Source organism: Pelobates fuscus, chromosome 6 (genome assembly GCF_036172605.1).
Source record: "Pelobates fuscus isolate aPelFus1 chromosome 6, aPelFus1.pri, whole genome shotgun sequence".
NCBI lineage: Eukaryota > Metazoa > Chordata > Amphibia > Anura > Pelobatidae > Pelobates > Pelobates fuscus.
This window is the reverse complement of record NC_086322.1, coordinates 220,486,639-220,511,564: the sequence shown is the minus strand read 5'-3', so window position 1 is coordinate 220,511,564 and position 24,926 is coordinate 220,486,639. Positions and strand designations below refer to the sequence as shown.

The following is a 24,926-nucleotide window of genomic DNA, read 5'->3' as shown; positions in this document are numbered from 1 at the left end:
TGCTATAGTAAGGAGAATTAGGCATTCATCTTGACCAATAACTCAACTGAGGAGGTATGTAGCTATATGGACCAGTAAACTGATCAAAAGGGCCAGTAAAAAGAAAAGTTATCTCTGGAAGAGTTATAGATACTGCTTTCTAAGCCAGAGACAATATCAAGATTAAATGGAAAACTATAGACTGTCAGTATATTTATATCGGCAGACATTTTGTGCTAAAATAGAAATTAAAAGTGTCTACGGCCAATCACACTTAAAACAAAGCTGACTCCATTTTGGTATCTTCAGGCTAAGAAAGACACATCATTTCTTGCTTTCTGTAACTCCAGCCATTCAGTCTGAGCTAAGGAATGCGTTATGTAAACAAGGCAATAAGTCTCACAGCAAGGATGGGGATGGAATACAACCCAGAGGGACAAATGTATACATAATTATTATATATACCCCTATACACTATACACTTATTTTACTATTATATTAATTACATATAATCAGTATTGTGTTAATAATATAGACCATTCATGGATAAATATTCACAAAGAAATATCATATTATTTAATAAATGTTGATGGAATAGCAAAATAATGTCTCACAGCTTCACAGAAGGCCAGACACCAGTGATAGACAACACGTAGTAACTCATTTTACTTTCTAAATCTTACAAGACCCCATTGTAAGAAATAGGGTGAAATTAAGGTTAGGAGGTGTCAATTTTAAATTACGGTCGAAATCGCCTCCACAAAGACTAGGAAAATCCTTTTAATCTGACAGCAAATTTGAGTTATACAGTCATTATAGATAAGCCAAAATGACGGAAGAATCATCATCAAAATGAGTTAACCCTTTCCAGGACAAGAAATTTTGGTGATGTAATTGCGCCATCTACTGACCAAAAACTAGATAATACTAGATAAAGGTGGACACACCTACAGTTCCCTACTGGCCAATCAACTAATGACTTGCAGAAAGTTTGGCCTTTTAAAAAGTAAGAACAAAGGAGATTTAGGACAGACATTCAAGACAGAGATCCAGGACAGATTGAGGACACACATTAAGGAGACACTCTGGGACTGACACTCAAATCTGACATTCAAACTCTCTTCAAACTCATTCAAACTCTCTTGAAACAACTTAAGAAACAATTTCCTGGACACCTATTACTTTCTAAACAACACCACTTTTCTATTACATGCACACCTCCAATACAATTAAAATTCGGCTAGTGTAAAATCTGGTAGATCTTTCTTATTGGATGGTTCCAGGAATGATTATTCGTCTGATATGAACATTATTTTAATTGAAAATTGCATGAGAATAGGATATTATATCCCTAGGAGGATTCTAGCCAACTTTGAAATGGTTACTGTTAGCCAAGCTTTTATGCCTTCTTGCTGTGCTGTGTGTTCTGTGGAATTCTGTGTCTTGTGAAGTTTTGCTCTCTGTGTTTGTGCAGCACCCTCTCATAAATCTTGCTAAGTCTTGACAGTTGATTACTTTTTAGCCGCTGTATTGTGTTTAAACCATTGTCATACTTTGTATACCTATGTTATACTAGATATTCACTGATTGTCACGCATATTATTATTATTATTATTATTATTATTATTATTATTATTATTATTATTGTCACAATAAATTATATTTTCATTAAGAATTGTGATTTACTGTGTGGAATAAAAATCCTCATAATGAACGTTCTCTGGGATCTAAGAGAATTAAACAGTGGGTAATTTTCAATTTAACATTTTTATATAATAAAAAGTATTACATTAATTTTTGATAATTTTTATGAAAATATTATTTTAATATTTATCGACCCCATAAATATCCCCACAAGACACCCAGACCAATTTGTTGCAATGAAGTGGTATGGGTGCAATGTGCGTGTGCCCCCCATTTTAACCTTGCAGGTGGAAACAAGTGCTGTTCTACAGGAAAGACAATGTTTTCTTTGCAGGGGTAACCTGCCCATGGGGCTGTCATACTGGATTGTCATAGTGGAGTTAACTCCATTATTTCAATCAGATGGTCCCAAACAGACCAACTAATTAGCACAGAATTTGCTGCACAAGAAAACATTGGATTGGCTCAATACATTATCTCAATGATCTCAGCCAAAGAGATATTGCTTCCTGGTGGAGACTCGTGCTATGAGGAAGAAAAGCACATGTGTTAAAACTCTTGAAGTGGGGGCAATCACTTAAACAGTGACTAGAGCACTATGGCATTAGGTATACATATATGTATTAATAAAGATATAGTGTTCCATTAATCTTCTATTCAAAGAAAGAACATGGACAGGATGAAAATTTGCAATGCCAATTTGCTTTTTTTTTTCTCTCTCTGAATCCTTGTTGTGTTTTTTAGTACGAACCTGATTATATGTTTTACAGAGTGTGTTTGAAGTTGTTTTAAGAAACTTTTTTTTTTTTTAACATTGACCAATATTTTAATGACTTTACTGTAGAACACAATAAAATATCTCATAAACAATAATGGTTATGTAAAATACACGCTACAGAAATTATTGAAATTGTTCGTTTAGAGGAAAATAGTACAATAGGAAGTCTTATTATTATAGACCTTGGATTTCTATCAGCCCTTAGGTGATAATTAAATACATTCTATGATTTAAAACCGCTTTTCAGTCTGTTGATATGTCTTGGGATAAAATGTTATGTAGAAGGAGTCGAAATGATCAGTGTAATCTATTTTGCCCTACGTTCTTATAAAATGCCATTATGCCTTGTCAATTATTGTAATAATCCTAGCAACATTTTTACACAAGCTAATTTGTGTTTTGATTTCTTAAGAAATGTAGACCAATAGTTAACCCAAAAATCCCCACTCAACATCCTAAAATGAACAAAACAGGGGGCGGGGCCTGACCATCATGGCAGAGAGTCGTGTTTTCCACGAGCTCCCACAAAATCTTGACAAAACAAGCAAAACTCAGCTCACTCAAGCGACACACACAGCATTTCCAGACACCCACTTGCCACCCACACTGGAGGGCACACGATGGGATCTTATGCAACTCGATTGGGGCCAGATGAAATCACGACCGACATTGCGGCCTGGTATGCATAGGGCGGGGGAGGCGGCCGCTCCCCTGTCCTGGAGGCACCCTGAAGCTGCTTACCGCACAAGCAAGCCCTGTTATCCCCCCCTTGGACCAGCGGGGGTGATCCCGGTCCACCCTAGGATGGCGACCCCGGGCATGATGAGAAGGGGGATACCGCCAATGACAGCAAATGGAGACCTTCCTAAGATGGCGGGCACAACATGTGCCGACAACCCCAGCGACACCTCACAAGATATCCTCGCACGAATTGATAACCACTTTGAGGCATTCTGGAGGAAGCTGGTGGGTAAGCTACATCAACCTGCCTCACCATGGCCACCCACACCTACAAAGCGAGCATCACTCACCTACTCCCATCAAGCATCCGCACAGCTGCCCAGCTCCCTCACTCACCCGAGCAGGGCACCAACTCAAACCTGCCTTCCCATCCCACCGACGGTCAACTCCTGCAGCCGCTCCAGCTCACAGTTCCTCACCTGGGCTGAGAGCCCACGTGGAGCTACGCTCACACAGCCAGCCAGCCACATGTCCAAGTAGCATGTCGACGCCAGAAGACTCCACGAACATGCGATTGCTTCACAAGAAAGAAGATCAAAGGAGTCAGGGCACCGGCTACGGGGGCGACCCGGGCTGGAAGTGGCATGCGTGCAGGGAAAAAGGGACTTGCATCACGAGCCAAGAACAGCACTATGAAGCGCCTGGGACGTTCCCTGCCTCGCTACAACCTCCTTAAGGTACAGGGGACTGCTCTGGGGCACGCTTTTATCCACACACTGCCACCCATACTGAGATCCTGCAAGCAGACTCTTTGGGCTACCTGGAAGCAGTTCCCACCAGCACCACCTGGCTCAAGAACGAAGTCGGCCTCACGAAGAGGAATTGACTGAGTGCATTATTCCGTATGGGGCCCCTCACCCAGGAAGCTATACCCAAAACTACCACGTTAAACATAGCGCACTGATGTCCATACCACTCAGTGGCGTACATACCAGGGTCGCAGGGGTCGCGGCTGCGACCGGGCCCGGCCCACCAGGGGGCCCGGCCGCCCCTGCGACCCGGTATGTACGCTCTGGGCCAGCCTCTTCTCCTGGGGGGCCCAGGAGCCGGCCACCTCCGGGCCCCCCGAGGCTGGCCCTGCTTACACCCGCGGCCGGATGGTGCACGAGGGAGCACTCTCCCCTGACTGCTTCCTCTTCAGCTCCCTCGCGCACCGCACTGATACCGGAGCCGGAAGATGACGTCATCTTCTGGCGCCGGTATCAGTACGCGGCGCGCGAGGGAGCTGAAGAGGAAGCACTCAGGGGAGAGTGCTCCCTCGCACGCCCGCAGGACCAGCCAGCCTGCCGGGTGACCGCCCCCCCCAGGAGCCCAGCAGCACCACTGGACCCCAGGGAATCCCCTCAGCACTCCAAAAGGTAAGGAGGCTGGGGGGATTAAATAAAAAAAAAAAACATGTGTAAGTGTAAGTGTAAGGGTGTGAGTGTTAGTGTGTGAGTGTGTGTTAGTGTTAGTGTGTGTGAGTGTTAGTGTGTGTGTGTGTTAGTGTGTGTGTGAGTGAGTGTTAGTGGGTGTGTGTGAGTGAGTGTTAGTGTGTGTGTGTGTGTGTTAGTGTGTGTGAGCGTTAGTGTGTGTGTGTGTGTTAGTGTGAGTGTTTGTGTTAGAGTGTGTGCTAGTGAGTGTCAGTGAGTGTGTTACTGTGTGTGTCTGTTACTGAGTGTGTTTGTGTGTGTGTTAGTGAGTCTGTTTGATGTCTGTTAGTGAGTGTGTGTTTGTCAGTGAGAGTGTATGTTTTATAAGTGAGTGTGTATGTATGTCTGCCGCTGAGTGTGTCTTTGTCAGTAAATGTGTGTGTCTGTTAGCTAGTGTGTATGCATTTGTTCGTGAGAGTGTGTGTGTGTCTTCAGCACTTACCTTTCTCCAGTGCCGGACTCCCATGGCGCTGGGGATCCCTCCGCCTCTCAGCTCCGAATGCGCATGCACGGCAAGAGCCGCGCACGCATTCAAACCGCCCATAGGAAAGCATTACTCAATGCTTTCCTATGGACGTTCAGTGTCTTAAAATGGCGGAAGCGCCTCTAGCGGCTGTCAGTGAGACAGCCACTAGAGGCTGGATTAACCCTCAGTGAAACATAACAGTTTCTCTGAAACTGCTATGCTTTCAGCTGCAGGGTTAAAACTAGAGGGACTTGACACCCAGACCACTTCATTGAGCTGATGTGATCTGGGTGTCTGTAGTGGTCCTTTAAGAGAGTGTGCATCTGCATGCAGTGGCGTACATACCGCGGTCGCAACCCCTGCGATCAGGTGCCCGCCGCCATGTGTTGCTGCCCCGGCCCGCGCAGAGTAAGCGCGAGGGGGGGGGGGGCCCACGGATCAATTTTCGCACCGGGGCCCCATGGGTCATGTGTACGCCACTGATACCACTGATTAATTGCCTGAGCCTAATCCTAGTTTAGACACATTTAATGTTTATCTCTGTCTATCATCTGGTTTATATTAAGTTTTGTGATAAAAACCCTAGTTGCAAATCAGCCCTGCCACTTCAGGGAGTTGGCTGACTCTGGCCTCTGGCCTTTTGTCCCACCTACCTGTCATCAGCAGATATCACATACTAGATCTCTCTGCAAAGTATAGAGTGGCTATCGCCTATGCCAATGCTTAAAGATTATCTTGTTTTAATTTGTTTTTCTTTACTCTTTCCGCTTTATATGTGCAACTAGTGTGGTACAGTGATCTAGCAGGGGTGCCGGGCCCAGTGGCTTTATCAGCGACGAGTCATCACTTTTTATCTTCCCGGGATTTATTGGTCCTAATTCGGAAGATGTTAGTTTTAGTACTTATAGCTTAGCCTGATACAGTTATGAATTTCACTGTTTTCTTTCTTATGTGCAATTCTGAGGACCAACGAAGACAGGACGCTGCAAGATTGCTCGTTCCTTAATAGATTATTAGCGTTTCGACATATCTGCCTAGCCTACTATGTCTTTAAAACAAAAATTTTTCCATGCCACTGTCTAACCTATCTATGTTCGGATGTAAATGTACGCTGTTGTGGCGCATGACTATGCTCTGTAAGCACCTGCACAACAAAAATAAAGAATTAAAAAAATAAAATTAAAAAATATATATAAAAAAAGGAACAAAACAGTCTGACACATTGACCCACCCCTTTGACCTACCCCTTTAGAGTACACTACTGGAATTCTTTGCAGTCTGCAATAGCAAATTATAGTAAACAATAAATGAATAAATATAGTATATTGTTTTTTTTTGTTTTTTTGCATCCCTAAACAGCAATGTATACACCAAATTCCAATTGAATCCTAAGTTTATATGTTATTAATGCATTCCCTTTTTTAACATCTAAGTTATACATTTATTTTCATTATGTATGACATTTATTTGACTGAATTAGAAAATGAATTATTTTAAAGTGGATGTCTGTTGAAAAAATATACCATATGTTTAATAACACATTTTTAAAAATCAATTTAGTTTAATGAACACAATAGAATTAGGAATGTAAATCAGTATTCCTAACGCTATAGTGTCCCTGTACCTATCTAGTTTAGTACCCCACATATTGTGAACGTCATGCTAACAGTTATGTATCTGAATACATCAACTTCTCCTCTAGACAGTCCAGGCGTATGTAGAACAGTGCTGGGACACTATTATGTAGACTTATTATGTACCAAATCAAGAAGCAACCAAACCAAACAATTGGTGAACTGGTTTGGTTCTTTGTGATACTGTGGAACCGAAGAAACCCATGATTGGTGATTGGGGGACAGCCACTAAAGCAAATACATAAGTAAACACAAATTAAATAAATAATAAATAAGTAAAACTTATTGAAATAAAATAGGGATTAGCTGGATTGAACGCTTAGAATTTGAGACCAAATGCTCGAAGGAAAGCAAAGGTTCAAAAATCCTGAATGTTGACCAAGTATTAGCACAATTTAAATGGTAAAATGCTATTGTATTCAGTCGGAATTTGGTCAGAATACAGTCACCTAAATTTAAACTGGAATTACCATCAGTAAATAAAGATTTGCGATATATATATAGATACTAGGAAAAATACTTGCACACAGGCTATACTGTTATATATACTTGCCGGGTGCTTTATATTGCTCCTGATGAAAGTCCTATACAAGGACTGAAACGCTGATCCCATGATTTAATCTTGCACATAAAGAAGAATTTTATTGAAGACCATGAGTGCTGCCATTTCTACTATCTATCTATATACAAACACAAATATATCCGTCTTTAACACCAACTTTACTGTAGCAGTATATGCCCGGTCAGTGGTGTATTTTGGATCTGTGCTGCCCTAGGCATAACGGAATTTAGGCTCCCCCTAATTTAAATGTGCCCCTTCCTGTCAATTCCAAACCGCTTCCTGTTAAAGACCAACAAACACTTTGACTGACATATACCCACATACACTCACTCACAGACACACACTGACAGACACACACAATCACTTACACACACATATTCACTGACAGACACACACGCTCACTGATTTGATACAATCTGATAGATACACACAATTACTCACTCACAGACACACTGACTCACTCACAGACACACACACACACACACACACCCACATTCACTGACAGACACACACACTAACTCACACACACACTGACAGACATACACACATTCACTGGCTGACACACACGCTCACTTACAGACACACATTGACAGACATACTCACACCCACACTCCCAGACACACACCCACATTCACTGACAGACACACACCCACTCACATACACACACTGACAGACACACACATTCACTGACAGACACACACACATTTACTCACAGACACACTGACATCTATACACAGACACACACACACACACACACATTTACTGACATACACACACACACTCACTCACAGACACACTGACAGTTATACATACACACATTCACTGACAGACACACACACTGGCAGACATACACACACACACTCATTGAGAGACATACACACTGACAGACACACACAAATACCCACACCCACACACAAACACACATTGAATGACTGACAGGCACACACATACTCTCCCCCAACACTCACAGATTATTGTTTGTTTTTTTAAATTTCAATTTATATCCACCCAACCTCCCTACCTTTGGGAGAGCAGGGTAGATATTTCACCTATGGTCCAGTGTGCCTGCTGGGCTGGCTGATGACCGGGATATTGAGACTGCTGGGAAGACAGGCAGGTAGGCAGGAGGGTGGGCGGATGTGCAGGAAGATGGGCACGCAAAGCAGGCAGCGAGGGAGCTGAGCTCTTCTTGCTCTGCTCCCTCACACGCCGCAGAGCAATGCTGGGAGCCGGAGTGACGTCATATTTCGGCTCCCGGAATTACTGCAGGGCGCGCTAGGGAGCTGAGCAGGAAGAGCTCACACATTAGCTCTCCCTTGCTGGGCAGAACTGGCCAGGTAAACCCAAAGGTGGCCAGTCAGCCAGCTCTTGGGCCCCTTAAAACAAGTACAAAAAGGCATTTACCAGGGCTTTTTTTTTTGCTGCCCCCTAGAAAATGCCACCCAAGGCCTTGTTAGCCTCACCGTAAATGCAGGTAAATACAGCGTTGGGCCCGGTGCAACACTTCACATAGTAGTCCATAATAGTTTCAGCACTCCCTGTCATTCCCTGTCCAGGACTAAAACGTTAACTGCTTTACTATATATATGCTACAATAAAAAAGGTACATTTTTCTAAGAATCAGAGGGCTGGTACTATTATGGGCAAATATATATATATATATATATATATATAAAAACACTTTTAAATATATACATATGTTGGAGGAAACAGCTTGCACGGTCTTTAAAGGTCTTTTACTAAAGAAAGATAAGATCTAAAAAAAAATTTACCCTTATGTTTTGTCGGAATTGCTTTCCTTATTAGTTTATATGGGTGACATTTGGTTCAAGCCACCGACATACATTCTTTGATCAAACTAAATATTTCTGCCGTGAACAAGTCTACTAGTATTGATGATGTGACCAAATGTGTGTGGTATAATTCACTTTAAATTGTTTCATTATCTTCTTTTGGATCAATAGCATAAAAATGGATGTGTGGTCAACTGAGAAACTGACCAGACGCGTGGCTTAGTAAGGCTCCCATATGGCCTCGCAAATAAGAGCCCTATTGCACTGAAAAAGTTGGTCTTGAGACAACTTTTTCACGCCACCGACTAGTTGAAACTATAGGGCGCCAGCAGAATCGGCATCCACGTCCAGGAGTGACCAAACTGCTCGATATTAGGCTCTATCAGAATTCTAATGAGGACAAAGAGTCTCCTACTTCTTCCTGCCCATGTGGAGTGTATCATTCCTCCGAATTAGATGATGACGCCTCTCCCTCCAAAAAAGGAAGACTTCCAAAGGCTGCTCCTTGACGTTTGGCAAATCTGGAAAGCGAGCCTCCTAAAAACACAGACCGAGATACGTGATCTCCACAAGAAGGTACAATCAGTGGAGGGGAGGGAGGCCTCATGAGACCAACAACTTAGAGAGACCAAAAGTCAGCTGGAGGGAATCATTAACCAGGTCCATCTGCTGAAACAATCAATGGTCTAATTAGAAACCTGGCGCTGCAATATACGCATAAGAAGAATACCTGAAAAGGTAGGCAGGGAAGACCTGCTTCCATTTCTGCAGAAACTCATCACCTTTATGGGCACCAAGGGGAGTTCTGACGTCCATATATAACATCGATGTTTAATGTGCGCAAGTAGGCTACAGCCCCAGCAGTAACACCTAGAGACATTATCGCTGTCAGAATAGATATAACGACAAGAATGGCCATACTCTACTGCTGTAGGGAATGGAGTACAGTGAAGTTTGAGGGACATTCCATCATGCTGTGCAGTAATCTGCCATTCTCCATTTTCACGTAAAATAGAAGGCTGGCTCCAATCAATAAGAGGCTGTGAGACCAGTCTTTTAAAAACTGATGGGGACTCAGAGAATTGTTGGTTTTCCCGAACAGTGAAGAATCACTAACTCTAACCTCCGCTGATGGTGCTGAGGTATTTCTCTGCATTTTCAGCTTGAAGGTTGAATCACAAGAAGAGACAGCAGCTCAGGAGCAACACTGCCGCAGACTGACAGTCCTGGAGAGGGCAGCTAAACACAGAAAAGAGGACTGTATGGGAGTACGATCCGCAGACTATGCTAGACGATGCATTTGGTGGGGTGGAACTGGTGCTGATAAATTCTCTATGGATTTTCTGTACCCTAGAAACTACAGTATTGCTTATTGACAAAGCAATTTAAAAGAAAATGAGCTTCATCAGACATGATGAGTTGATGAATACATTCATTATTTTCTCTGGTTAATTTGTTGTTCCTTTGTTAAATTACCCATGAATCTTGAATCTCCCAAGACTCATTTATAATATATACATGCTACAAAAAAATTGAACTACTAACAAATAAGTTATTTACCTGTCAAATCCTTCTCTGAATTTTGGCCCACCCTGTATAATGTTTTAAAAATCACACATAAAATGAAACAAGAAACAAAGTAGTGTGTTCTTTATTTTGTGTAATTAAATCAATGAATTTTGGTAGAAGCTGACCTGATACTAGTTTGCAATATTACACTACAAAGATTATCAACTTACATTCGTCACAATAGTATTCAATTTCTGAATTACAGTGTCAAAGTCATTATATAGAGCAGATGAAAAATGAAAATTCTTAAAGAACTAGGAAGAGCATCTGATTATTCAAAGACCAATCTTAAAGGGACACTCCAGGCACCCAGACCACTTCTGCTCATTGGAGTGGTCTGGGTGCCAACTCCCACTACCCTTAACCCTGCAACTGTAATTATTGCAGTTTTTCATAAACTGCAATATTTACATTGCAGGGTTAACTCCACCTCTAGTGGCTGTCTATTAGACAGCCACTAGAGGTCACTTCCTTGTTTCTAGCACAGGTTTCCTGTGCTAGAGCGTCGCTGGACGTCCTCACGCTGTGTGAGGACCTCCAGCGTCGCTCTATTCCCCATAGGAAAGCATTGAAATTATTTTTCAATGCTTTCCTATGGGGAGACGTAATGCGCATGCGCGGCATTTCCGCGCATGCGCATTAGGTCTCCTCGGCCGGTGAGCGAGATTAGTCTCGCCCACCGGCCGACGTAATCACTAGGAGGAGCGTCGCGGAGGCGGAGACAGCGGCGAGGGACATCGCCGCTGTCCCAGGTAAGTGACTGAAGGGGTTTTCACCCCTTCAGTAACCGGGGATTGGTGGGTGGGAGGGAGAGGGGCCCTCCAGTGCCAGAAAAACGGATCGTTTTTCTGGCACTGGAGTTTCCCTTTAAAGAAAATCTTGAGGAAGAGATGCATTGTGTCTTTCAATCAACTGCTTCATATATGTGTTAATAGAGGAGAAATGGAGGTAGAAAAAAAATCAAGAATATTCAAGTGGGAACCAACATGATTTACATAGACTGTAAATGTATCTCTTTTGAATTAACGCTTAGTGCACCTAGCATGCAATATGACTATCTCCTTTCTGGGATTAAGGAATATAAGTGTGTTATTAAAATATGTGGAAACCCATCATTTGTTCTAGGGCTTTCAGGATGTAGTCAGACAACAGAGACAATGCCTCAGACTGAATATGTATCGCTGTAATTTTAGCTGCATTCCTCCTATACACGCGTAGGAACAAAGACTGAAATAGAAACATAGCAACACATATTTACAACTCATAATTATCCATATGAGATGATCTTCAGGAAACATATTGGTATTGTGATACCTGGAAATTATATTGCAAGTCAATTAGAAACTTCCAATAATGAGATTACCATTGGCACTCCAGATGTAGCGTTCAAACTAGTTTTTGCATTTTTCACACACAAACAAATATGAATGTTGGCTTTGGCCAGTGTTTGTGACTAAGTGGCTACTAAAAAAGCCTGTACATGCCCCATTTGTAATACCTTGAGTTGTCTACTTTTGCAAATGGTATGCCATCATGGGGGTAATTCTCATTCCTGGGCTACCACACGGTCTCAGATGCAACATAACTAGTCTAGCAAAATTCAATGTATATAAACTGAAAAATGTGATGGGCTATATTTCCAAAACACAATAAAACCTGTACATGGGGGGTTCTGTTTTACTCGTGAGACATCGCTGAATACAAATATGTGTACTTTTTTAATTTATCACATTTTTTTTTATATTTTATTCATATTAAATTATGTTGCAAAGCTAAATATTTGATGTTAAATGAAAATCCTGTTTTTCCTGAATAAAATGATATATAATAAGTGTCAGTGTACTTAATATGAAACAGGATAATTACAGTTGAACAGACATATTGTGCAAATTTCAGGTTTTGTTTACATTTTGATAACAACTTGTACAATTGGCTCCCTCCTTAAGGGGTTAAAAAGCCTGCAGGGACAGGCTCTATGCAAAGATTAAGCTGTAATTGTTCTGGTGACTATAGAATTATATTCAGCAAATATAAGTATTTGCAAAATGGGTTGGTGCTTGGTGGACTTACTGTTGTAACGTTATTGCGTTTGATTTTAAGAAACATTGCACAGTGTTCTTACTTACACGACACACATTGCACTGAACACACAGAAAAAAAATGAAAATTTTAAAATGTGTTTTTCCTATTTCAGACACATAATCAAATGAAAAAACACTGTCAAAGTGTGAATTGGTGATTCCAAGGTTGTGTTAAGTGATAGTGGATAGCAGTGCCATTCTGCACTAACTGTAAACAACAATGTCACACTAGGATTATTGAAAAAAAGTTATCTATACCACTCAGTTTGTGTGAGTGCCAATGCAGGACTATCTAGACAAGAGGATTTTTTTTTCTACAAATGTATATTAGTAACTGTGACAAACTGCCTTTTGTCACTGGATTGTTATGTGCCAAACTGCCTTTTCCTCCTGACTGTTGGAGGAGCCTGATTGCCAGCCTCCTGCCTCATGACTATGGCCCTGGGTTGTATGGCCCTTTACAAACATTATTTGGGACACTTTTTCTGCCCTTTGAATCCATGGGAAGGTGTGTCTCTCCCCCTCCCTCGTTTCCTGTCCATTGTTCTCCAGCAGGGTGTTGTCCCAGGGACACTGCCAGACCAGATTAAACTAGCTGCTTTGTCCCTCCTCAACTTCTCATCAGCCCATGCTAAACTTTAACCCCATGGCGATTGGACTGTGTTCGTGGGATCTGAGCACTGTTCACCTATATTGGGCGCTCAGATCCAAGCTATCTGGGGTAGGTTGAATGTGGGGGTTCTGTTCAGTATGATATTTTTGCTGTTGTTGTGAATAGAGATGTTTTCTGTATGCTGGAGATAATTGGCTTACCACACCCAAGCCATGCTTGCAGTCGGTCAAATAGGACGTCCATTTATCTTTTGAACCACTGGGTCAATTTGTATGATTTTGACATATGTTTGTATTTTGAGTATGCTGATTCTGAATATGTAAGTATTTATGTGAATGTTATGTATACTTTCAAAGTTATGAATATTGTGTAAAACTGTGTATTTTCCTGCCTGTGATAATTACGTTAGCCCATTGTGTTCAGTAATTAAATCACAGGCAGAGGGGAGGATTTTGCCTGAATGAATAGGAGTGTTTAACTGTATTGTACGTTGTTGATTGGCTGTTCCACAAGACCATGTGGGTGGGAACTGTGTGTAAAAACTTGCATAAAAGAAAGCCCTTTGGTGCTGATAAAACAGATCATCTTGTACCTTCATGAAGTTTCGGCTCATGTTTGGGGGATTGGAGAATTGCCTACACTCTGGGGATTGCTATATCACAATACTCCCCAGAGCAAGCTCTTGTAAGAGCTTGTTCTTGTTCCTGGTTCCTGCTCTCTGGAGTTAAGAGATGTCTACCCACTTGAAGCTAAACCCTGGTCTTGGGTCCAGAGTGGGTGGAAGACAGCGAGCCCCCAACTAAGCTGCGGTGGTTCGTGGGAGTCTACAGTGGTTATGGTGTCTGGCGGAGTGCTTGGAGTCCTCGGGAAGCACTCGGAGCATCCATCAATGGAGGTACCCAGTCAGTGGGTGCCTGGTAATCCGTTACAGTAACTTAGTCTCACACCAGGATCGATGAGAACATGTCAACCTCTTTTTTCCCACTCAAACTTGTTTCAAGTAGCCCTGGCACTAGCTAGGTAGTTACAGCAGAAAGCTAAACCTAGTTTCATATTAGAATTACCCAGGCAATCTCCCACTCCCACTCAGGCACATCAAGAGGAAAAAAAGATATCACTGCTGGTCTTACTCACTCAGTAGTGGCATTCAAAGGAAAAATCCTGCTTAGAAGTATGGACTGTTTTTCCTGTCCTCCTATTTCCCCCCTATTTGTCAGTTATCACTTAATCTGTGAATAACATCAGATTTGACTGATGGCCCTCTGACCACTAATCATATTTTTCTTGATTGGACAGGAGATACAGCCCATGTGACTAGACAGATCTCTTGACTCGTAAAACAAAAACATAAAAACAAACAAAAATAAAATACCTCCCATTTTCCTGGTGTTTTATCACCCTTTTGCCCCCCCCCCCTAGTTTAAATATATCCTAGCAAAACCTCTGAACTGCTCACTGAGAAAATTTGTTCCCTTTTGAGAAAAATGCAAACCATCTTTTTTGAACAGTTTATTTCCATTCCAAACAGAGCTACCATGAGAAATAAAGCCAAATCCTTGCTCCCGACACCATTCACCAAGCCACAAGTTAAAGTCCCTAATACGCATCCGCCTGTCGTTCTGAGTGTTATGCACAGGCAGAACTTCAGAGAATGACAGTGTGGAAGCAACCTGCCGTATATCATTGGCAAAAACACTAAAAATGTCCTTAACCTCTGAAACCTCATTGCAAGCCAAGTCATTTGTCCCTAGATGGACAAGTACATCCAATTCCCCTACCTGCTTTGCTCGCTTAACAATATTACAGATACGTCTCCTGTCTCTGTGAGCAGTAGCTCCGGGAAGACACCTCACAAGGCCACCATTGTCCATCTCCACACCTCTTATGATGGAATCCCCCAACAACAACTGCTTTCTATTGGGCCTCACCATAGTCTCTAAGCCTCTCTCCACAACACCCCTAGTCTCAGTGCCTCTCTCCACAACACCACTACCCTCAGTGCCTGTCTCCATAACACCATTACACTCTGAAAGTGCAGAAAATGAATTATGTAGAGCAAAAGACTGTGCAATACGCCTTTTATCCACAACTCTAAGTCTACCAGATCCTACAGTAATCCATCTGCCATTCCTAGTATGTCTCTGCGGCAGTGGCTTTGTAGCAGTTCCAGCCTGAGTTTGTTTACCAAATAATTTACAAATCTCAGACTTCAAAAATACAATCTCCTGCCGCAAGATAGAGAACTGTCTACAGATTAGACAACAACCAAACCTCCAAAAAGTGGAACGTGAAACAAATGCATAGCAACTATTACACTGAACTAAGTCTGCCATTCCAATAAGGCAAATAATTTAAATCAAACAAATCTTAACTTTTAATTTATCCTCCTGAATACCTCAGATTACCTCCAGTTTCTTTCCAGAATATCTCCAACCACACACTTAGAAGCAACACTTAGATGAAGCAACCAAACTATATTAGCCAAGCTAATGACAACAACCCTTATATACTCCTAAAATCACCTCCCACTAGGAATGTTTAACACCTGGGTAGGCCTCTGCCTATTTGCAAACAATAGCTAATTTAAACAGCAATCAATAGCAAGTAGCTAACTAATCAAATCAAATGCCTTATAATTACTAACAGGAAATCAAACCTTGTGCAATCAGTAACCTTTTCCTACAGATGAATCTTACCTGTAACAGTAAAAAAGAAAACTCTTAGCACAAATCTTAGACAGTTGAAGCTTCTGTAAAACTCTCCAGAATATCTCCAACCACACGCACTTAGAAGCAACACTTAGATGAAGCAACCAAGAATTTAATTTTTCTTTTTTTGTTTTTACTTTTTCTTAGTTTTTAGCTTGTTTCAGGTATATTTTATTTTCTGGTATGGTAAGTTGCACTATACAATCTTCCAGCAATACCCTCTCTGTTGCCTGGCCAATCCTTCTTCAAGGGGGAGTACCATTCCATATTTGGTACCTTGTGCTATACCCTGGAGCTAGTTTTAGAGATTCTAAATCAGAGGAGTCTTGCAATATGTAATTACTTTTTGTGACCACCTGTGGTTTATACTACACCATTGGTATATTTCTTTGTCTTCTTTTGAGCATATTTATCCAAGTACCAAGAAGAGGGAGAGTGCCACCTTTAAGTCACACAAATGCTGCAGATTTGAGCCAATCTTCGATAGACCGTGTGTTATGTTAATGTGCAATTTAGGGGATATTGGGGTCTTTTTGGTTTGTTTGATTTTAATCCTGAAAAAGTCCCCAGTGTCAAAATGTTGCTGCTGGACACTGTAATTCAATAAAATGCTGATCTAGGCCTTACAGTGCCTGAACCTTTTTCTTCAGTGACTACAAACTACTTCATGGGCCTTGGAGCTGGCCCCTAGTTTGGTTGCACCCAAGCTTTATTTATGGATTGAATGCAGTTCCACCTTTCGGCTTTTGGTACCCAGGAATAATTTGTGGACCCGACATCCTTGTTTACAGCAAATATACACATCGGTTTATGCTGTAATATTATAACAGTGCATGATAAAATTAAACATTTTCCAATTCAAGAGCAGAGAGATATAATCTGACTTCAATATCAACAAGTTGCTGCTAATATCATGAGACCAGAAAATGAGATCCATCGATCTTAAACGGACAATAATACAAGAGTCATATAGGTAAATTAGGCTGGTCTATAAAGTTAGCAAAATCTTTTGAAAACAATTGAACAGAAAGTACATTATCGACAAGATAATAATACACAAAGCAGTTCTAGAAGAAAATCTGATCAAATAATTTGCTAAGTGTGTAATACCAGACAAATTCATTTTAACTACATATTTAATGAGAGTCCACCATTTTTCTGAACTGTAAAGAATTGTATAAATGTTAGAGAGTGTAATTTGCTCCGCATTGCATTTATCAATTTACTTGAGAGAAATATGAGATATATACTAGGCACTTACCAAAAAGTCTATTCGTGGCACGAAAGGGGTGCATGGTACGTGGCTCTCACTTGAGCAAGCATCAAGCTACGAGAAGACATTAAACAGTGCATCTTTGTGATACATTGGGGGTTAAGAGGCTTTTAACAACATAGGCACTCTGGCTTCAAAAGAAAGTTATTGCTCTTTTTTCCATATTGAGTGTGGGTGATGTTTACTTTATTAAACTACAGAACTTCTAAAGATAAACAAAACATTGAAAACATGAAAGTGAACTCTCATTCCTTGCTCCCACACACATACAGATTGTCACTGTAATGTAATTTTGTGTTTTCAATTCCAAAATGTGTATATGGTGCATACCCGAAGTTTATTAATTTGGCAACCAATTGCCACCTGAATAAACCATTATTCTGGCCATGGAAAGTTGTAGTTACTCCAGCACTTCTCCACTTGTAAATGACTCTATCCCTATAAGGACCGACTTTATTGTAGTTTCACACAGATAAGAATTAAGATCAAGACAGTTTCTTAAAGGGTTATTTACTGAAGTGAAACTTCAAAGTTAATTTTAAATTAAAGGCCAAAGTAGCCGAAATGGAAGCATAGTTGACTTAGGGAAGTTATCATTTTAGCTATTTTGACTTTAATTTTGAAATTCACTTTAAATTATTTTAATTCCTTTTGAATTCTCAGTTTAGAGAATAACCCTGTATGTGTTTCATCCTTCATTAATTAATTGATTTACTTCATGTAGCACCTGAATGCTACATACTGCCCAACAAGCTACTTTTGGAGTTGTATCAATCTCTATATATGGTCATTACTTCTGAGGCTTGTCAGGGTCTTTGCAGTATTCAACAAGTGGGGCAGTATTGATTTTTTTTTAAAGTAGTAGTGGAACAGTTAGAATGAAAAAACGTAAACATTTTAGACAAACATAGATGAATATTTGATGATGAATATCATACTATCTAGTGAGTAATTTTTGAATATATGAAGAATGTACATATATATACCTTCAGAAATAAGAAGCTAGTAGAGTTGTGAGAGAATATTGAGAAAGAGAGACAGTTTGATTCAGAGAATGTTGGACTAAGTCTCAACTTATGGTATGTTAAAAATGTGAAAGATTCAAAAAATAGGAAACTCCATGGGCAACCATGTTCTAATGTGTGCAACTTGTCCTCCATTTCCTCTTGCAGGAAGTGCATCCCTACGAACAAAGGGGAAATGGAAATTGAGAAAAGAGCAGAAGGAGAGAAAGTTAAAGAGTAGTTGTTGCTGAACTTTTTTGCCCATTCTTTGGGTGGCATTTTTTCCCTGACTCTACTGGGTGCCCTTCATGGATTGATTACTTTTTTTCCCACTCCAACCCAGCCTAAACTGAGGCACAAGATCAGGACCTATACCACGCTACCTGGAAACACACTCTGGAAACACGCTAGGCCTGAAAACAAACTCTGGTGAACCCTCTGCAGTCAGAGCTGGGACTCCTTTACCCTCCCCATAACAGCTGCATCAGCCTACAGAGGGCAGCGACAGAGGGCCGAGACATTGGCGGGGCATGCTACATAGGCTTTACCTTTACAGCGGAGCTGCGGGTATCAGAGACCTCAGTTGGTTCTTGTACACCACAACACCCATCTCCTAAGCCCTCTGATTATTTTACTGGTAGCCGGCCCGGCCAAAACACCATCTTCATGGTCTGAGCCATCAACCTTCAATGCTTGACATTTGAAGATAAGATCATGACAACGCTGAAACATAAAACACCTCTGACTTTTGAGGACTCAACTCTCTTCTTCTTCCAAGACCTTTCAAGACCCACTCTCCTTTGGCAGAAATCTTTTGGTCAGATCACCAATCAACTGAGAACCGCAGGCATGGCCTACAGGTGAGGGGCCGCGGGCTCTCTAGCGGTACACTATAACGGGACTACCCATGCTCTTCCCTTTTGTCCCACGAGCTGGAAACTCTCGGGTTCCAGTGCAATAACCGCTGGAGATGACTGATATACTACATTCCTCATATTCACCTGTTACTTGCTTACTCAAAACTTAAGCATTTACTTTAAGTTGAATGTTCTCAATGTATGATAATCTTATTCTATTACCACCATTGGTTTTAAGTTGTAGTTATCTTTTTTTGTTATACTATGTGAAGTTCTTGGTTCTCACTTTGAACGCGCACTATAGTGCTTACACTAGGACACCCCAGACCGCATCCACATTATAGAGCAACACAACCCTGTTTCACTCCATAAATGGTGACTTTTTTTCTTCCCCCCATCCCATATTTATTTTGTTACGTTAACTGTACTGTTGGCCGTTAGTCTCCATGTCGATTGAGCTACTAGGTGAACTGCCCAATACGGTCAACCCGCCTCATGCATTGTCTATACCTATAATGTTTAAGCATGTACCTGTACTCGCACCTATGCTATAATCCTACTTAAATATCCTGTGTCTCCTCTGCTAGTATGATCCACATCATCTGTTTTTAGGGGCAGATGAATATGTAACACTTGTCTCGCAGCTTCTTCACGTATACTCACCCGCCATCTGCACCTAACTTAGTGAAGTCCTGTTTATTATTTCAAAAAGTGCAATGTCTCAGACATGTATATTTTGATATTTTCTTTATGTTTATTATGAACATCTTCTGAAATATTGACACTACCGTATGTGTGTATGTGTTATGCAATGTACAGCACAAAATAAATAAGGTAAAAAAAATAAATTAAGATACAGTTGATTAAATGGCACATTTGACAGCTCTTCAGAACTTAAGCACTGGGTAACTTAAAAAAAAAAATCTTCATCCATTATATGGAAAAATGGATTTGGCTACTGGTATTTAGTGCTGGCCGGACTGTCTTATACAATGTTCTACACTTGGTGGACTTGCCTGACTAGAAAACCTTGTTGGACTACGGTGGCATGCCTACTGTCCTCTTTACTATGCACTGTCTTTGAGCCTCTCCCAGAAGATATTTAATATTTTATGCTACCACAAATCTTCACTAAGACATCTCTCAAACTAGCAAAATACATATTGTTTGCACTTCCCATCTTAATAGCCAGTTTATCAAAATCAACTGAAATTCCCACTAAGCAAGAATGAATTCATCAAATTCCTTTAAAATGGCATTATAAAATCATGGTATATTTCCAACTAAATGCAGACAAATAGGCACAGGGGGTACGAGGTACGTGGGATGCATTTCTATTGGACAGTGATTTTACTGATTCTGTGTGATGTGCTAGAGAGCTACATAGACCCACTCACTTTGCAATCTCTCTATCATAGCCATATTACACATATTATTGTTCTACTTATTTATTGATGGTTGTATGTGGCCTCTCAAGAGGGACCCATTAAAAGCTATTTCCCCCATCCTGTTGCTTACATTGTGATTTTGATTGTATTTTTGATGTTCATTTTTATATTGCATTATGTGTTTCCAATATGCTATTCATTGATAGTGTAATGGAATAGTTTTAGATATATTGTTTATATGTCTTAAAACTAATAAAACATGGAAGAAAAAAACTAACAAAAATGTTACGTCATTTTCTTATAATGCGTTGGTAAAGTTCAAGTATAGAGGTCTAATCTCAGTTTGAGAATGCGCTATATTTGTCAGATTAATAACACATAAATGAGTGAAATAAACAATATTTCTATTAACATTTACATATGTTTGCTACCTTAAAATCTGGCTACCCATGAAATAATGGTTTCTGATTGTAAGCCTAAATGAGCACTCAAAAAGAAACAAAACGCTGCCTGATTAAAGACCTGTTGGCTTTCTTTACCTATTGGAGGTCATACGTTCTAAGCAATTCAAATGAACATCGTTAAATGCACATTATACAATATCTGTGGACAACAAGTGTCTCATTCTGAAGATGTTTTTATATTATATATAACTGTGAAATAATGACATAGTTGCAATCTATTCTAATGTCAGATGAGCAGAGCGTACTCTGCATAACTTCTTTAAACAGTTACCATGGAAATGCATCCTGCTGGATCTGATTCCAGAAAAAATGAGGTAAGCACAGGGTATGGATTTGGCTCTGTTTACATTAAAACACATCTGTGAAGTAGTACCAAATATCACATCCTATGGTGTACTTGTATGTACCGGTAATTACGGTAGTTCATAGACTTCAATATATGCACGTTAGTATGTTTTAAGTGGGTTATAGTTGTTGCTTTTAATATCTCAGAAACATAACAACACAACATCATTTTTCTTTCTAAAATACAAGTAGGCAACATCTATATCTGGATAACCATTGAAATCATGACAAATCACAAATTAAAATTTTAAAACATTAAAATGAGCATTTTTGTTCAAATAACTATAATGTCAGTACATGTGTGTAATGACTTGAAAAAACAGTGTTTTAAGCAGCTTAGAAAATTAGATTTATCTTAAGTCACTTGCAAAGAATTCAGATCTTAACCATAATATAATGACAACAGCTTTCTTGCACTATACAGCAAGCCGATTTAATAGATTTATGGACATTATCAACCAATCAACATTTAAAAAAAACACTTGATCATTATAAACGCACACCAGTTTGGATATGAAAATGAACCATTTAGCAGTGCTTCACTGCTCTAAGTGACTGCTTGTCAGAGGTCTGAGGATGATAGACAATTAACCACTTCACTACATGCAGTGCACATGCAAGCATACACAGTGATCCAGGTTGCTCTAGTGAATGTTGGAGTACATACATACTATACGCTTTTCACATGAAAAATGAAAACTCTGTAACCTGATGTGTAAACCTCTAGCCCCTTCCACACCTGTTGATGCACTACAAGATCTACTATTCTCTGTCACCAATACCCTTGCAGAGATTGTTGGGAGTTGCAGTCCGACAACAACTAGGAGGGTATCATTAGACACAATGCTCTGAGTTTTAACAAAAGAATGACAGCATTTTAAAGAACTAAAACACGCAATGTGGATATATTCTACACAGATTTATATATGCAGATAGAGAATTATATATAATTATACTCTAAAGATAGGCAGATATGCATATGTATACATATTAAGCAGGATTATTTATGAATGCATGTTTAACTATATATATATATATATATATATATATATATATATATATACACACAAATATAAATCTAATATATATATATATATAATAATTTATATATTTACATTTATACAAACATACTATATATATATATATATATATATACACACAAATATAAATCTAATATATATATATAATAATTTATATAGTTACATTTATACAAACATACTATATATATATACACACAACTATAAATCTAATATATATATAATCATTTATATATTTACATTTATACAAACATACTATATATATATATATACACACAAATATAAATCTAATATATATATATAATAATTTATATAGTTACATTTATACAAACATACTATATATATATACACACAACTATAAATCTAATATATATATAATCATTTATATATTTACATTTATACAAACATACTATATATATATATATTTATATATATATATATATATATATAGTATGTTTGTATAAATGTAAATATATAAATGTGTATATATAATGTACACATATAGCTCTCTCTCGAAAGAAATAATGAATTTAGATATTTAGAGTACTCACTAATTCCTGTGTGTGTTTGGCTGAATGCAGTAGCCACAAGCCCTGGAAGAAGAGTTTCCCTCAACGCAGTCGGAAGAGTCAACATCTTTCACATCTACTAGAAACAAGTTGAAATAGAAATCGTGGGAAAAAAAATAGAATATGCCTGGAAACTGTTGCTGTTAGTGAATAGTCAGGGACAAAAAAAAGCCCACTTCAGAGAGCCCAGTCTGTTAACTGCTTCTCTATAATGAAACAAACCTGCTGCTTTCTTCCCCTCTGTCTCAGATTGGATGAAGGTACTGTATCGTGATATTTCAAAATCAACCAACCAGAAACCCCCTGTATGCCTGTAAGACAAGAAAAAAACCTATTCAAGCACTTCACTGGATAAGTGCGTGAAATGTGAAAACGAACTGAATTGCCCCTGGGCAAGACAATATTCATAATCTTGACCATTAACTGTGTCGCACTGTGTTAATAGCATTGTTGTTCTTGGATTTGCATCTCAATAATGTCCACAGAGACAATGGAAGCAACCTGTAATGCTCTAATTCTCATTATCGTTTGCAGTTAATATGAACAGTACTTCATAGAGCTGCACACTGCACAACAGCTGCCGGCTTGCTCTTGACAAAATCCCTGTATAAAAAGTTACAGGCACAGCAATCAGCAAAGTCTATTATCATCTTCGCATCCTATGGGAATATCAGCAAATGCACTGGAAAAACATTTCTACATAGGAGTCACAATTACAATTTTGCTTTTGTTCTGTTGGCACGTCTGCAACTACTTTGTGTTTCTTCAACAGCATAGCATGTAACAATGTGGCTACTGGCCTAATATTGTCCACCTGTGGAACATTTTTGTTCATTATTACTTTTTGTTTTCAATTTGCTGTCTTACGCTGGCAGATAATGTTGCTGAGCTAACATACCAGGCATAAAATTGGTTTGTTTTGTGGATTTAGAAACAATAAAGATGTTAGAACATATCGCCCATTATCTTCAGAAGTAATTACAGACAGATTGTATTAGTCAAGTTTTTGTGGTTTTTTTTTTTTGCAGCTGAGATAGGTCTTTAAACTTGGACCAAATCAAGTGAACTGTGAATACATTGGGTTAACATTTCATGTCCTCATTGACTTTAATAAATATAATATAATGATATATTCATAATAATGTACTGCCAGACTGCCTATGCTAACTAGATGGAGTGTTTTGTACAGCAATTCTGTGCAATGAAACTTAAATAGCCTTATGGTACACTAGGTTTTATTTAGAAACGGACAAGATTTTCTGAAGAAGCAAAAGAAAATAGACCTAAACTTCCCACTAAAGTTTCCCATGGATGAATAAACATTTGTACTGGGACATTCTATCCACCATAACCACTAAAAATCGCTCTAGTATGTTATACAAAGTAATTGATAGCCATCAGTTTTAAAAACTGCAACAACAGCTTGTGCCTCTTGTTGCCGCACAAAGATGGACGCTTATGTGAAAGTTAAAATTACAAAGGCTTCTGCATCCCTATTAACCAAAAGTTACCCCTGGACCTCCCCATATAAATTCACCTCAATTCTTAGAGAAATGTGATAGCTTAAAAGATAAGAAAGAATGTCTCCCTCCTCCCTGATTGAGCCCAGTAGAATTGAAGAGGCTTGTTGCAGAGATGGTTTGGGGATTGGGCCTTAAATTTGCAACGTTCATTTAAAGAGGCTTGTTGATCACCAACAACTTCATCTCATCCACCATAATCTCAGTCTATGAGATACTGCTCTCTCCTGGTGCTCCTCCTACCAATTCAAGCACTCTTTCGTTGTTCTGGCTGTGCCCCTTCTCAGCAGGCTCTCTCTTTTAGTGTTCCCCAAGGTACTGCCGTTGGTGCCCTGCTGTTCTCAATCTACACGGCCTTCCTTGGAAAATTCATCAGCTCCTTTGGCTTTAAATATAATTTCTATGCAGATGACATGCAAATCTATCTCTCCTGATCTCTTGCCGCCCCTCTTGACTCGTGTCTGACTAACATTCTGCTATTTCTAACTG

At 39.6% G+C, this 24,926-nt stretch overlaps 1 protein-coding gene across 1 annotated transcript in view; it reads right to left on the bottom strand.

Annotated features, from left to right (window-relative positions):
* Positions 1-22,999, bottom strand: part of ARHGAP24 (Rho GTPase activating protein 24) — an 829,616-nt gene extending 806,617 nt beyond the window's left edge. The window contains exon 1 of the mRNA XM_063458762.1: positions 22,900-22,999. Within this exon, the coding sequence (XP_063314832.1) occupies positions 22,900-22,984 (85 nt within the window). The 5' untranslated portion in view covers positions 22,985-22,999. The remainder of the gene's footprint in view (positions 1-22,899) is intronic.
* Positions 23,000-24,926: the final 1,927 nt, after the last annotated feature.